Source organism: Bidens hawaiensis, unplaced genomic scaffold (assembly GCF_021521415.1).
Source record: "Bidens hawaiensis isolate Kalapana, Puna unplaced genomic scaffold, B.hawaiensis_p1.1 tig00040748_1, whole genome shotgun sequence".
Lineage (NCBI taxonomy): Eukaryota > Viridiplantae > Streptophyta > Magnoliopsida > Asterales > Asteraceae > Bidens > Bidens hawaiensis.
This window is the reverse complement of record NW_027497213.1, coordinates 1-17195: the sequence shown is the minus strand read 5'-3', so window position 1 is coordinate 17195 and position 17195 is coordinate 1. Positions and strand designations below refer to the sequence as shown.

General features: G+C 37.4%; 1 protein-coding gene across 1 annotated transcript; it reads right to left on the bottom strand.

Moving 5' to 3' along the window:
• Positions 1-1306: 1306 nt before the first annotated feature.
• Positions 1307-8145, bottom strand: LOC143592417 (fimbrin-1-like). The gene is made up of 14 exons (XM_077072342.1): positions 7701-8145; positions 7035-7205; positions 5965-6197; positions 5310-5481; positions 4981-5019; positions 4807-4875; positions 4610-4726; positions 4325-4536; positions 3578-3733; positions 3112-3311; positions 2572-2723; positions 2375-2471; positions 1840-1931; positions 1307-1714 (listed from the first exon to the last, which is right to left on the bottom strand). The coding sequence occupies exons 1-14, from the start codon at positions 7785-7787 to the stop codon at positions 1475-1477; spliced, it is 2037 nt and encodes a 678-aa protein (XP_076928457.1). The 5' UTR covers positions 7788-8145; the 3' UTR covers positions 1307-1474.
• Between the last annotated feature and the right edge of the window lie 9050 nt (positions 8146-17195).

Sequence of the window (17195 nt, the reverse complement as noted above, 5' to 3'; positions counted from 1 at the left end):
TAAGCAAGGCGTCTGATGGTTACTGATTCGTTCAAATTAACTCCTTAACATATGAAGTGATAGTGGTGATTTTCTGTAGTTAGTACAAAGTAGCCAAGTAACTTACTATTGAAGGCAGAAGGGCCAATGGTGGTGGAGTTGGCGAAGAAGGTGTTGGCCATGATATATTGGCTGAGTGCGGTTTGCGAAGGGGAGGCATTGGCAAAGCGAAGAAAGCACCAAAGTGTTGCAAGTTGTTTTGAGAGAACCACTCTTCAAATAAATATAAGAAAGAGACAGAATCCTTGGGCCAATTTTCTCTAAATTACAATGCTTTAAATAGAGAATGAAATCCTAATCTATTTGTATTTATGTTTGGGAAGAACATGGGGTGAGTGTAAGGATCAAAATATGTGGCTTATAATATCAAGCGAGAACTTGAAGAATAATTCGCTTAGGTGAGTGTAAGGATCAAAATATGTGGCTTAAAGTTTACGTTGAGGATCTATTCTTCAATTCTTCTCCTCCGCATGGATCTTCATTTGGTCATGGGCTGAGTCCCGGGTCTTCACTGGGTTGTGGGACTCTGCAAGGCTTGTAGTCCCGGGTCCAGGATCACATCACTCTTCTTCAAACAAACAGTAATGGATGTGGTCTCTGTCTCTTCTAACACAACTGAACGTAAAGCAGCCAAAACATGCTAGTATTAACACTTCAAACAAACACATAACAAGGGAGAGAAAGAGAACCAAAAACGGCTAAGACCATCGATGGTTATGCCAAAATCGTTTTGAGTCCAAAATGTGAATCTGCCATGCTTGCTTCTGCCAATATCAGATGGAAAGACTGAGGGCTTTCTATCAAAATCGCCAAAATGTCGAGGAATGACATTTACTCGTCGGGTATGTCCGAGGGTTTTGTTTGAGTTTACCTTGAATAAGTAGATGGTTTTGATCGATGTTGGATGGCTGAGGCTTTGATAGAGGTTACCTTGAATTTAGTCGACAATGTGATTTTAATCGAGAATTTTGTATTAATATTTATATTAACAATGACATGTAATTACCACATAAGCATTAATAAGTTAAAAAAGAAAATGTGAGCTGACACGTCATAAAGGTAACCTGGAAACATGATAATTGCGCAAAATTGACACAAGTAATACACTTGAGTGAATTTAGAGAGAGAATTAAAGATTGTGTGACTTTTAATAGAAAATAAGAGAAACTTAATTACAATTATGTGAATGTGAAGTTTCCCTCCCTCTATATGCTTATGAATCTCAACCTGACATAATGTCAGTGCAATACAAACTGTGTTTAAAACAACTGTAAAAGGCAAGTTTATACTCCAAACATTACTTACATGGAAGAATAGAGATTTAACAACCCCCGCACCACCCGAAAAACTGACCTTGACCTTTTGTACTCTCATCAAATCTACAACTTTAGCCTATTTAATTATCTGTTCACAATTGTATGTAAACCAACAAGATTTACAGTGAAGCAATATCTTCAAGATTTGAAGCATATGCGGTATCTGAGGCTGCATCATCAATGGTCATATTGAAATGTTCATTCGCGAAAATGTCTTCGTCACCATTAATAGAAGGCCCTGGTGATAAATCCGGTGTGGCTGGAATAGATGATGTTGCAGATTCGGGTTCTTCGTCAGTCTGTTGAAGGTAAAAATACATAATGCTAGCTGTCAGCACAAGCATCATTTTCGGGTGCACCTGTCAAAACAATCATCACATAAAGCTTTATAAACCACTATATTAGAAGTTTAGATTATTATTATTGTAATAATAGAATTTTTTAGGCAATTCCAATAATAATTTATGTACGGGCTGCAATATACCTCCATGATGTCTTCTGGCAACAAGAAGATTGAGCAACCAAGCTTTCGGGCAACACTGATGATGTAAATTGCATTCAACTTCTTCTCTTCATCTATAACCACAATTAACAAATAATAATTAAATTTTAGCATCATGAAAAGATGGTGGTTGAGAATCAAAAACATAGTTGATGCACGTTTTAGAAAGTTGGAATAGATTCGAGTGATATTCTTCGATTTGACCCGTTTCCCTTTTAGCTATTTATTTGTTTGACCCATTGACTCATTTGGGATAAACCCGGCCCGAATCAACCCATTATTAGGTAAACGGGTCAACATTGCCACATCTATGATTAGTCATAAATGGGTCATTTCTAAAATTGGTCAAAATGGGCTGGGGCGGTTGGCCTGCAAACGCTTCACCCATTTTTAATATTTTGTGTACAGAACTGATGTACAACCATATTCAAAATATCAATTATTTATGAAATTCAAAAAGAAAAAAATGTTCAAACATCTAACATACTGAGCAGGGCTAAAAAGTAAAAAACCATACCAGTTGTACCCTTGGTTACAAGGTTCCAATTGACAACCCGAGGCTCCACTGCAGCGAGAAGCTCAAGGAAGAAAATCCCACTAGAAAGGGTTTTATCCTGCAAAAACCATCATCAAAAAATATTGTAATCAGTTAACAATATTATGGCAATGACAGATAAATAAACGAGTAACCAAAACTTTTTTTTAATAATTGACCTTGTAATTCTCCATTTGTGAAGTTCTGCCAGTGGATTTTATTTTTCGATTCGCCCATCTCAAAATATAATCATCAGTTATCTCTTGGGAGCGAGTTCTCAAGTGCTTTAAAAGCTGAATCATATTATATCTCATCAACTGCCATAGGTAAGCTGAAACCAAAGATATATATTATACACGTTAAAAGTGCTTATCTTTCACGTAGAGGTGGCAATATGGATAGTGGTAACGGGGTATGTCAATTTCAGTAGGAGCGAGGCGGGCTGAAACACCTTTTTGTCCACTACTCAAAATCTCTATAAAAACTAGTGTGATATTATATGATAACAAAAACAATATTGTTATCATAGATTTAAATGGGATATAAAAAATAATCTTGAAAGTTGGTTGATTTTTGCCACTATTAACCCTATTACTATTTTTTATATGACCCGTTTGAGATAAAACAAAACCTGAATCAAACTATTCATAAGTAAACGAGTCAAAATTGCCACCTCTACTTTTGTGCAATAATACGAGTGGAAGGTCATGGGTTGTCACCTAGTATGAGCTTCTTGTTTCCTTCTACAATATCAGGACCTTGTATGTTCACAAGGGAGAATCTTAAATATTTTCCAATCCTAATTGCTTGATTACAATTCTCAACTTTTCTAAATGGCATCTTGATAGGTGGTTTAGTTGTTTGCTTCCAATTAACCGAGCCTGGAGAAACTTTATCTAGAATTTCTAGAAGAATCCACCTGCATGAACTAATTAAGAGTCACACTCAATTGTTTCTGATTTCAATATGCAACAAAAATCGAACACAATGTTGTAAACATGTAGTTAACAATAACTATTCTTTGATAAATACTTTTCTTTAGTAATCAAAAATTAGTTATTTAGTTGTTTGATCAAATCCCTTAAGAGAATTATGTGCATTAAGTTTTTGTAGCATATGAAATCTAAAATGCGTGCACATAAAGGCAAATAACTAGTGTATGTTTGTATAAAAACGTATGCGTACCCATTTCTGACATCTTCAAAAACATTATCAATATATGAAGCAATTCCAAGACTATTAATCCAAAGTCTGAAACATCGTTCTTCCCTGGACAATTCTTCATCAATTTGCATCATCTCAGCATAACAAACCTTGCTATTATCATTAGATAGCCCATTCCTACACATATATTATCTTTATAAGTGACTTTGTGCCTAGTTTCAGTCACTTCATATGCAAAAAGCCAACTACAGAAAATGATAGTTTTTATATAGATATTTAAAACTTCCAATTTATATAAAAATAAAATTCATCATTTACAAACGACCTAAACAATACACAACCATATATAATCATGTACAAAAAAAAATACAGTGACTACTGACTAGAACAAGACAAATGATAAGGCACGTTGGTAGTTTATGGAAAAAAAAAACATTAATATATGGTAACTAATTTGCATGTTCATTGGGTTATAATATATAAATCAGCCAGTATAAAGTAACAAGACAAAATTTGTTAAAACACAATAGGAAGATGGACAAATATCACATAAAGGGAAACAATATTCTTGGTAGTTAGAAAAATATATAAATTATTCATGGAATTCAAAAGATGGAGAAGAGAAGATATTGAGGTTCACACCAACTAAACTGTATTGGCCCGTTGAAACATTTACATGATTTGACCTATTACTGAACTCGCCCTACACGCCCAATTTTTTGCTACATATGGCATCTTAATGAATGAAAATAGATAGACATCTCAAACCTCTCATGGAATAACTGCGCAACAAATGCCAGATTCAAATTTGTTGACCCGTCAACGATATCTTTAGGAGTCAAAAACTTTTTACATTTTACTTTTTCAGCATGTTCAAGTACCAATTGGGCCCGTTCAGCTGGGTCCTTGGTATCGAGTGTGGCTGGGTTGCAGTGTTCTGGTGCAAGAACATTAAGCAGATAAGCATAAGCTTCTCCATCCTAAAATGTAGCAAATGGCACTATTATATGAAGAATAAAAAAGTTATAAAAAAAATTATAATAAAGTGGCTACCTTTACATCTGCTGAGAAATTTGTTACAGTTTTAGTGTAACCGGCTTTCTTAAGATGAAAGTTCATCCATTTAAGTAAGACTTTCTCAGGAGATGATGTTACGAGCTCCTCTGGATCCTAGAAAAAATGTGCATATGATTAAACGACCGCATGTTGAATATGAAAAACACGAAAGAGAAAGAAAAGTTAAGAATTACATCATCATCATCCAGCAATTCAAGAAGCTGAGGTGTCTTTTTAAGGCTGAGATCTGCCAGAAGTTGGATCTGATGGGCCCACCATTACAACAGCAAGTTATAAACATCAGAAATGAAGAACTAAAAGGAAGGTATAAAAGGATTAGATGACTTGCTCCAAATGAAAGGACCCACCTTTATGATTTGAGATATTAGTCCGAGTACCAGATGAGGCTGCAAGTTAATTTGAGGAAATAAAAGTGAGACTATATAAACTAAAAGCCTCAACTAAGGGTGTTTGGATGTGCATACAAAGTGATAATTCTGCTTTGGTGTATGGATCGATGCATTAAAATTGGACTTTAAAGTTACACCTTGTTGCACTCATTTGACAAGATTTAAGTTAAAACACAACTCCCATTTATAAGCAAACGGGTCAAAATTTCCACCTATAGTAACAATAAAGCCCGCGTCCAAGCACTCTCTAAAATAATAATAAAGAAAAAAGGAGCCAAACAGCTTACTTTTCCCTCAGCCAGATCTTGACTGCCAACATTAACCAACGTGCAACCGATAGCCTTCGCAGAATTAAGACAAAGAGTATGGTTTTCATTTCTTTCCCAAAGATTAAGTTCCTTTTTAGTGTTAATAGCCCGATCATCTATTGTATTGGGCACCGCGAGATTAATAAGTTTACTGCATTAAAAACCATAATAAGATATGATAATAGCATTAATAATATACAAAAGAGCAAATTGCGGTTTTCGTCCCTGTGGTTTGTCTAAAGCAACTAGCTATAACAATCCAATTGTTTAAAACTTGCTTTGTGAGTCCCTGATCTTTCATTCTCTTTGAAATTAAGTCAAGTCCACTTAACACCATCCAAGTTTTCTGTTATTTTTTTCTAAAATGATCAAAACACCCTTGGACTGATAAGCGGGTTGGTGTTTTTTCAGTCTAAGGGTAATATAGTCTTTTCTTTTAAAATTGGATGGTATTAGTGGACTGGATTTGATTGCAATGAGAATGAAAGATCAAGGCCAGAAAAAATACTTTTTAATCTATTGGACTAAAATAGCTATTTTTAGGCTATTTACTTTATGTAAAAACTACCAAAAACCAGTTGGCTCCTAAAGGGCATGAGAAAGTAGAGTACAACAGCAGACCCTGATTAAATACCATAGAAGAACTCCGTCTTTAACAAGCTCATACAGTTGACTGGTGGATGGATCAATAGGAAGAAACTGCTTCATATATGGATCGTCTCTTAGATAACTGTTAATATGAGCAACATAAACTTCTTTCTCAGAATTCTGCACAGTGTGTACTGTTGTGGACTTCTGGAGAAAAAAAGACGCGTTCTTCGAATTTCCTATTTTTTTAGTAGCTTGCGCTTGTAAATTTATGTAAGCCTGCACGTATAATTCAGTTGGTTAAAAGTTGATACAAAGAAGAAAAAAAAACTTGCAGCTATTCAAAAGGCAAACTGCACAGAATATATATGAAATTTTCTTCTTTTTTATAAGTTTAACAACCAACTTTATATTACGCAAAAAACAAAACTGAAATAACAAGACCATTTGCTCGTCGCAAAGTTATTTATCAAAGATGAAAACTGGGATTAACTTAGAAAACCATAGATTCCTTGGCCCATTATATAATAGACTCAAACTTGAAAAACAAGATACCCTAAATCAACTTATATAGGAAACTCAAGAAAGACTCAATATGTTAATGCTAAAAGATAACTACAGAAGTAAACTAAACCGCCCTTAATTAATTCAACCCTTTCCTCACAGCTTCTTTTTTTCGTCAAATAGTTTACCAGCCCGTTTCACAAGTGAAAAACCCGATTAAGTCCAAAAAATTTCACATCATATGCCACATGACATATACATGTGCACTAAAATGACAAATAAGATGTCACGTTAACAATTTTGAAAATGAACGAAAAATGGCATTATTGCCGGTTAAGTATTATAATGTAACCTGGTGGTAAAATTTGAAAGAAAATGTAAAAGGGTTTCCATTTTACATCTAAATAAAAGTGGTTACAAACTGAAAGCGCCAATAACCTAAATTAGTGTCCCCAAGGCGACATCCTGGTGGTGTGCCCACAAACAAAAGGTTCAGGGTTCAAATTTTGCAGGGTGTAGGCTGCGGTTTATTTATCCTAGAAAAGCTAGGAATTGTTGTTAAAAAAAAGAACCTAAATGAATATAAATAAATTAACTTAATAGCAAAATTACCTTAAGAAACCCCTCAAAATCGAGTTTGGTGCCTTCATCTATACCAGGCTCACATAATATTTCCCTTATTTCGTCCTCCTTGAATATTACATTGAACGGCTTCAACTTGGAAAGCAGTGGTGGCAAGTCACCAATGGTAACTTGACCATTCGCCTTCTTTATATGTAGAAACTACACATCAACCAGACAAAACATGACTTAATTATATGTCAAAAACGGGATTAAAAATGATAAAGACAATTAAAATTCAACATTAGGGAGAGTGGGATGCTAGTGATGAAACTAGCGATATTGACGGTCCAATTCGGCCATTTTGACAAAGTTTGGGACCAAACCCTTAGTTATGGTCTTGGCTAGGTTTACAATAGTTTAGCGCTTCGGTTATGATGGTTTGAACGGACTTTTATCGCAATCATTAGCTTATTTTAAATAAATTAAAATGATAAAGATGGTTAACGATTAAATATATATACATAACTACATATTTCAATATACTAGAGAGGTACCCACGTGACGCAATGGAAACACAGAACGTTGGCAATCATAACATGTTATTTCCTACCCAGTCATGTATTTGGTATAGGAAAATACTACTTATTTTATTTAAAAAGTGGTGATTACATCGAAACATAAGACAAATGCCGCTACCCTTTTTTGATTACGTACCCTGGATTTAAGGTTGCGAAGTTGAGCTTGGGAGAATTGACTCTGAACAGATTGATCAGAAACACGAACACCCTCAAATCTAGACATCTTCTTCTTGTTCTTATTCTTCTTCCCAAAGTTCACAATTTTTTGCAAACCCAGGAAAGAATCAATTCATATAAAATGAAATCAATCCAATCTACGTACAGCAACCGCAATCTAAAAAGAAAAGCCCATGAATCAGCATTCGATCGAGATATATTATTTACGAAAGTCATTGAGACATTTGATCGAACACCTTACCTGCAGAATCAAACATTCGTAAATGAAATCCCGATTACAATTAATTATTTGAAAGAATTACGTCCATCCATAGGGCTATGCATGTTAATGATTCACGAGGGCATGAATGATTGAGAGGACACCAGATAACGGACAAATGCGCCTCTAATTTTCATCGTCGTTTTGTTTTGTTAATTTTAAGAAACAAACTACATGCATGCATGCATGTCAATTAATGTTCGTTAACGCGGAACCCTGGGAGATTTCTACACGTGTCCCCTTTCCCTCCTAAATCTTTGTGTTTGTAACTTTGTATTTTGGTGTAAAAACAAATTAATTACATACGTGTATGTTATTGACGGTCAAACAATCTTCTGAATAAGCTACCGGATAAATTTATCACATACGAATACACTCGTCTTTAATCGGTGGAAAACCAGCAAAGACACGTAAACACTCGCCCGAATACACAACAGTGTGGTAAGATAAATTTGTTTGGTTCAAGGAACCAATTAGTAAAAGCCACCTACACGCATAGTTTCCTATCATCATCTGGTGCCTCTGAAACTAAATGTTGAGGGCATGAATCGAACCCGGGTCACATGATTCCTCACCACCCACCATTAACTCATTGACACACACATATATATAGCTATAACTAGCACTGCGTATTAATTAAATTTTATTTGTGTATCATCGTTTACGTAAACATGATATGGTGCACAACTTTCTTTTTTTTTGGTTTTCTTAGAAATGCCAAACTATGTTATGTTAGGCCACCAACCCACGACACTCTCTAATTTTGAAGAGCCTCGTTGCGCCACTTATGTTAGGCAATCAACCCATTACACTCTCTAATTTTGAAGAGCCTCGTTGCGCCACTCCAGCTAAACTATGTAGTCTTAACCGAGCTTACACTGGCTTCAGAGTTTAACTTTGGGCATTCCCATGGGAAACCATACCGTCTGCTGCCACTTGACAGCATGTTGTGCCACCACAAGAGCAGAACTATTTGACATAACACACGTTGGGATGAAAATCCCGGTGGACTCAGAATTCGAAGTGACAACCTCGCAAGGCCTAGGAAGCAGCGAGCTCAAATCTCTTCATTGTCATAATCCACCAAAAATGATACAAGTGAAGATTGAACTTTGGTTTAAGAAAGAACCCAAGCCTCTTATCACTAGACGATAATTCTGGGATTTCATTTACGAGTGCCTGAAATGATGCGCAAGTGGTAAGTTGATAGGGATATAACGCTACTACTTGATTTAATTTATTAGGATAAGTTTATCTTTTAAATGAATCTAGTTGTTGGGTAATCCTAAGTAGAGTAATTAGGTCTAACGCGTGTGTAGTGTAGGTGTAGGCTTTAGCAATTATAATCAAGTTGACTACAAAATATAATCCATATCGAAACATTCAGCCTAAATGATCCTACATATCCCGAATTTTTTGTATGAGTAGGTGTGAGATGTTGGAGGTAATTTTGGACTTCAAGTTACAAGTCTGTGAACATGAGGGATCAATATTGGCAAGTAGGTCATAGTGGTTATGTTTTCTAACTGTATTGTAATTATAATTGGTAATGTCTTGGCTAGTAAGTTAAGTCAGTCTATATAAACCGAGGCATGGTTAGACATTATAGATTGTGGTGCGGGATGTAACCTGGTTAGGGTTCATCTAGAGACACATGCGGGATGTAACCGAGTTAGGGTTCATCTAGATGCAACCGAGTTAGGGTTCATCAAGAGTCAAACCGAGTTAGGGTTTGAGAGTTGTAATCAATTTTTAAAGTGATATTTTCTACTTAATAAACAAGAGTTATTTGTTTAATTCGTGTTTGATTATCGATCCGGGACTTGATGAGAAAATTCTTAAGTGTTCGTAGCTGGGTTTCTGAAAAATGGATATAAATAGGTAGTTCGATTTTTGAATAGATGGACTCTAGCCTATTTTCATTGCCAACAAAATGATGTGGCACATTGAAACATCTACATGCACTTGAGATTCCTAGTCCACTCACGTGTCAAGAAGACTTGTAAAATCCGCTTCTTAAACAAACAAACTCTAGCAAAAGGACAAAATGTTATGTTAGCAAAGACTTGTATAATGGGAAAACTCATTTTTAGAAATGAATTTCGACTTTTACCCAAACTTTTGAAAATATTCTCTAAATACCCATCACAAACAACTCGGGAGGATTGGATTCTTAGAGTTAACGAGAATTTTACAAAACGAACAACTATTTTATCAATCAGTTAGTTATACCCAATGGAGTCCCACCAATAGCAAAGCTATAAGTAGGGTCTGGGGAGGGTGGGATGTAGGCACACAGTACCTCTATCCAATGAGATAGAGATGTGGCTTTCAGAGAGACTCTCAGCTCTATACTACATATGTATGAGGCATTATAAAAGGAAATCAAAGTTCAACTATAATATAATTGATAATAGCACGTAGGAAAAATGATAATACTATATATATATGAAAAGAAATACCATAATGGTGTGTGACAAAAAATAAGGTAAATAGAAACTCATAAGGTATTCATTTCTCCCTAAAAATCCTTAACTTTAATTCTACTTAAACAAGAATTCATATCCCAACCATGTCCTCAGAGAGATTTAGGTCTATCAAATCATGCCTAATCCTCTCATCCCAAGTTAATTTAGGTCGTCCTTTACCCCTCCTCCCCTCTATCCCAAGTCAAAACAAACAACAATTTTAGTCTAACAAAATTGTCAAGACGAGTATTTTGTAACATTAAATTGGTCAGGACGACTTAGGTAAAAATTAGTTGGGACGAGTTTTTATGTAACCTTTTGTTCTTTTCTGAATAGTGTATTGTTATATTTAATTTTACTCGTAAATAGTTTTTATTTTGTAACTTTTCAAATATAAATACAAGGTGAGGCCCCGTTACCGGTGCCTCACATTTGGACGTTGGATTTACTCATTCACATAGTTCTAGTCATCAGAGTAATAAAAACATTTGCGGAATATTGAAACATTCAAGCCATTATATTACATAACCATCATTCCTTATCTTAACGGACATTCAGATTAATTAAACATAAAACATTGTCTTTAAAATAACATAACATTTCCTTGAGATGCCAGCTTCTTCAAGTTCATGCCATGTGCTTCCCCTCATGCAAGCTGCATCATTCTACTCACCTGTGTGCATACTAAAAGTTAGCTACGCTGAGTGAGTTCTAGTTAATCATACAACATACAATCTGTTCTCATGCTTGCACACGTACCCGAAGGGGTGTACGTTATTCATACTTACTCTTCATATATAACTATCCATCCTATTTAAAGAGCCTTCCGCCCTATAACCTCACAAATATTATAAGGGTCTGGTCGCTAACATCACAGATATTATAAAGGGATCTGGTCCCCAACATCACAGATATTATTAGGGTCTGGTCCCTAGCATCACATATATTATTAGGGTCTGGTCCCTTGCATCACATATATTATTAGGGTCTGGTCCCTTTGTTTCGTGAAACTGTTCCATACATGTTCTTACATACTTTCTTTGACAATACGTGCAATCTCCGAAGAGCGTTCACGTACCATCAACTTATCATACATACATTATGCATACATCATATATACTCATACATACGTCTTATCTTACATCATATATATCAATCATATCTCTAACTACTACCTGACGGTACATGCAATATCCGAAGATCGTTGACGCACCGTCAAGTAATCATCATACATAAATCATACAAGGCATACACTTACCACTTAAGGTATGTGTATTAACTATCACATCGAGTATGCACACAGCCCCGAAAACATAACAAGAAAGTGGGGCTAGAAACTCACCTGAATGCGGTTACGTTCACCGTTAATAGTTATTCCCTTCTTGAGCTGTGCACGGCTAACTGTATAATATTTACATGTATCAATTAACTATTTCTACTCATAACGTATTTTTATCTTTACATAACCCACAACGAACGGGGGTCCGAGGGCAACGCCCCTGGCAACAGGGTTCTAGGGGCGGCAGCCCCTAGCGGGGTCCAAGGGGCAGAGCCCCTGGCTGGGTTAAGCTGTCAGGTCAGCTTGTAAAAATTTTATTTCCATTAACTATCTTAACACATTTTCCATTAACATTTTAAGTTATCATCTAAGTTGGGCTTATTTACTAAGCCTAAGATAATAGGCTTAACATTTATGGATTTAGTTAAATCAAGCCCAACTGTTCACTATATGGGCCCAACTGTCTATCTGGGCCCAACTGGATTCAGGCCCATAACCCAACCGAGAACTGGCCAGTCGAGAACCCAGCTCATGACCGAGAACCCATCCTGACCGAGAACTCATGCTTTGACCGAGATCTCGTGTTAACCAAAATCTCATGTTTGGCCGAGAACGTGGGTTGACCGAGAACCCTCGTTGACCGAGTTCTCACGTTGACCGAGAACCCATAATGGAGGCTCAGGTCATCAAGAATCCCTTGTCTGGTGCATACAGCTCATATTTTCATTCTTTAAACCCATTCTAGGCTTAAGTAACTGTTAACGATTTATAACTACAACTCTAACCACCTATTTCCATTTTTCATTAATCGTTTAACACCCAACAGTAGTCCTTCATCAAGATCCAGCCCATTTTAGGCATAAAGTTTGCACCTTTAGGCATAAAACGTCCTTTAAGCTAGATCTAGGGTTTATCTATGAGCCGTATATATCCATATGTACATTAAGTCCATTTTAAATCCTCAAGTTTGCATTTTTATGAAACATCTAAACCCGATCTACTCTAGGGTTAAGTTTCCTAGCAAACCGTTTACAAAAACGTAACCTTTATTGTAAAGAACATACCTTTTTGACGTTTCTAGGTTACGGCTAGCTTGATACGTGGTCTTGGACTTGTTATCTTGCTAGTATGATCAAAGGTCCAACGTTGCTATGATTGGTTTAAGGTTTGGAAGGTGGCCGGCGGCCATGGGAGGTGTTTATGGCTTAAGTGTGTGTTTTGTGGTGTAAAATAGATAAGATGGATGAAAATGGAAAGATTTAGGGTTTAAGGGGGGTATTTATACTCCCTTACGCCCATGGACCTAAGGGCCATCTTTCCTTTTTGGTCCATGATTACTTCCTTTAATTAGCCTACTTATCTTTTCCCTTTTACCATTTTACTATTTACTTATTAACTCAAGTAACTTTTCCGTCATAACGAGTCAATATACAATATTATTTATTATTCGAAATTTCGGGATGTTACATACAAAATTCTGAATACATCGTTGAGAAGCAATTATACAAGTCCACTTGATGTAACATCCTAAAATTTAATGTCGAGTAAAGGAAGTTACGTTTAGTGATTTCGCGTAATTAATTAATATCGGGTAAGGAGCGGGTCATGGACTTGGATTAATTGAGATGGGTTAAATGAGAATGGGCCTTAGATCCATGGGATTTCAGGGATATAAATATCCCCTAAACCCAAAATATCTTTCATTCTATCTTATTATTATCTAACACTCCAAAACACACACACCACACACCATAACTTCGCCGGCGGCCGGGAGAGGGAGATCGAGATCCGAGAGAGCGAGAGCGAGAGACTAGTTGTGACTAACAAGTTAACCGAGATCCAAACACACTCAAGAAAGGTATGATTCTTGACCTTTGAAGTTTAAAGATCCAAGTTTTATAGTGTAGATATGACCGAAAATGGTCGGGAAGCGTAGTGGGTGATGTTGAACCATAGCAAGGGTGTTAAAATAGCTCGAAATGCTGGTCAGAAACTAAAACAGCGGCTGATCTGGGCAACTTCGCCTGCAACTGGGCAACTTCGCCTTCAAAGCGATAACTTCGCCTGCAAGCTAAGTTCGCCTGATGAACTTCGCCTGCAAGCTAAGTTCGCCTAATTGGTAACATCGCCTAAAGCCAAGTTCGCCTGATGATAACTTCGCCTAGAGCTAAGTTCGCCTGAGGTTTAACTTCGCCTAAAGCCAAGTTCGCCTGATAACTTCGCCTAAAGCTAAGTTCGCCTAAGGTTTAACTTCGCTTAAAGTCAAGTTCGATTAGAAAATAAATTAAAAATCTAATGAAAAATGTGTTAAGACAGTTAATGGAAATAAAATTTTTCCAAGCTGACTTGGCAGCTCGACCCCAGCCAGGGGCTCTGCCCCTTGGACCCTGCTAGGGGCTGCCGCCCCTAGACCCTGCTGCCAGGGGCGCTGCCCCCGGACCCCCGTTCGTTGTGGGTCATATAAAGATAGAAATACATTATGAGAAGTGATAGTTAATTGATACGTATACTTGTTATTCAGTCAGCCGTGCACAACTGAAGAAAGGGATTACGATTAACGGTGAACGTAACCGTGTTCAGGTGAGTTTCTAGCCCCATTTATGTGTTACGTTTTCGGGGCTGTGTGCATACTCAATATGTTTGTTAATACACTTATCCTAAGAGATAAGTGTATGCCTTATGTGGATAATGTGAAATGTATGAATGATTGCTTGATGGTACGTGAACGATCTTCGGATATTGCACGTACTGTCAGGTTGTAACGCTATGTATAAGGTAAGTATGTTATGTATGTTTATGTGTATGAACATGATAGAGATAATAGAAGAAAGAAATGATAATGTATGGTTGTATGGTTACGAAAAGGGTACCGAGCCCTAATAATACTCGAGGTATGATGTATGGTTGTATGGTTACGAAAAGGGTACCGAGCCCTACTAATACTTGAGGTATGATGTATGGTTGTATGGTAACGAAGAGGGAATCGAACCCTACTAATATTCGAGAACTAGGGAACCGAACCCTGCTAATATTCGAGGAAAGAGGGTACCGAGCCCTAATAATACTCGAGGAAAGAGGGTACCGAGTCCTAATAATACTCAAGGAAAGAGGGTACCGAGCCCTAATAATACTCGAGGAAAGAGGGTACCGAGCCCTAATAATACTCGAGGAAAGAGGGTACCGAGCCCTAACAATACTCGAGGAATGTAGGGCGTAATGCTCTTTATAACGTAAGATATGAAAGTAAGTTAATACAAAAGAAAGTAAGAAAGTATGAAAGTATAAAAGTATGAATGAAAGGATATAATTTTATGTGTATGGTATGATTATGTGATTAACTAGAACTCACTCAGCGTAGCTGACTTTTAGTATACACGCAGGTGAGTAGATTGAGGCAGCTTGCTTGAGGAGACACGTGGCACTGAACAAGAGTCTGGCATCTGAAGACTTATGATGTTTTAATTTTAATGTTTTAATGTGAAAGACAAAGGATGTTTGAGACAAGTTATGAAATATTGTAATGTTTTATGAAAGTTTTATATTCCGCGTAAATGTTTTAATTAACTCTGATATTTAGAACTGTGTTTATGAGTAAATCCAACACGAAAGTAGGGTTACCGGTAACGGGGCCTTACACTTGACATGTGAACTGACTAGGAATCTCATGTACATATGCAAGTTCCAATGTGCCATATCATTTTGTTGGTTATGAAAATTGATTGGAGTCCGCTTGTTCAAGAAGCGAACTACATATTTGTGTATAGTTTTTATAAACCCACCTACAAGCACTAAACGATTTTCTAACCCACCTAACTATACAAAAAATTGTATAAATCCCACCCTCATCTCAAGGTAAATATCATCGCATTCTGTTCTTTCTACTCTTATCTTAGGTTGTGTTTGTTTTTGCTTCAAACATCTGCAAGAGGCTTATGTTTGCGGGCGCGCATACATAAGCCTCTGAAGACAGTTTGTTTAAAAAAAAATAAAAAGATATGTAACTTGCTTTTATGGTCTTAAAAAATAAGCTAATATCCATCATCTTCACACTTCTTTAAACTTATTCACACTTCTTAACATCCTACCAACACCCAATGTCCACCACCACCACCACCACCTACCGTCTGCCGCCACCACCACCCACCATCCACTACAACCACCACCCACCGACCGTCCGCCACCACCACCACCGTTAACCACCCACCACGGCTACCGTCCATCACCACCACTACCACCCCCCATCGGCCACAACCACCGTCCACTACCACCACCGTCCGCCACCACCACCACCCACCATCCGCCGCCACCACCACCCCCGTTGGCTACAACCACCGTCCACTATCACCATCGTGCGCCACCACCACTACCCACTGTCCGCCGCCACCACCCCCGCCACACCACCCACCGTTCGGCGCCACCACCACCACCCGCCACTACCATCCACCACCACCACCCACCGTCCACTACCCATCGGCCACAACCGATCATCATCAACACCACCCACTGTCGGCCACCATCACCGTCCACCACCCACCAAAACCGTCCATCACCACCACCCACTTTCCACCACCACCACCACCACCACCGTTCACCGCCTACTACAATCGTCTACCACCACCCACTTCCATAGTTCGTATACCACCACTCACTTCCATAGTTCGTACACCACTACCAATTATTTTAGTAGGTTACAGACGTTAAATGACTTTTATCTACTGTGATATATTTGATAGGTACTAATTTTCACCTTATGTAGACGATATCCAGTTTATAAAACAAACACTATTATATTTTTAGATTTCAGACCTTCAGACCACATATTCAGTTGCAAACATGAAATCAGATTGCAGACAGTTTTTTCTTCATCTTAGTATCCCTTAGCTCATTCTTATTCTCTAAATACATATACCAATTCTTGGACCAGATGGTGATCTCAAGGAGAAATCCCTTCTGCTCGTGATGAGACTCATGATGTTATTTGTTTTGCAGCTTATGAGTATGAGAAGAAATGAAGTTAGTCAAATCACCAACAAGGTGCATCTGAACTGGATGAGTCGCTATCTTGCACATCTTTGGTACCTAAGCTTCTAGGTGATAAGTCTTGTAGCAACAGTCGCCATTAGTGTATTGAACTTTACTTTATGTATCATCGTTTATGTTAGATAATATGTGATGCTAAGTTTTTTTTTACATGTGTATATGTTTTATCACATTTACACATTATTATTATACATTATATAGAATAAATGAGAAATTGACAACGTAAGGGTGTTATTGGTCCACTTGGATTCGTGAGATTGGCCAAGTAATTTTGTTTTGCTCTACATTTGATAATGAAATGGTTATTCGCGTCAACTCGCCACCGCAACGTCCGGGACCGAAAACCCTTGGGTTTTAATAACTCACCGCCGCAACACTTGGTATTGCAAGACTCGGGCTTTACCAACA

Excerpts from the sequence above, each read along its gene's own strand:
- LOC143592417 (XM_077072342.1), bottom strand. The coding sequence starts at position 7,787 with ATGTCTAGATTTGAGGGTGTTCGTGTTTCTGATCAATCTGTTCAGAGT. Across the intron at positions 4,727-4,806 it reads AATTGCTGGATGATGATGAT|GATCCAGAGGAGCTCGTAAC; the intron begins GTAATTCTTAAC and ends CATTTTTTCTAG. Across the intron at positions 2,724-3,111 it reads AAACAAGAAGCTCATACTAG|CTTACCTATGGCAGTTGATG; the intron begins GTGACAACCCAT and ends CTTTGGTTTCAG.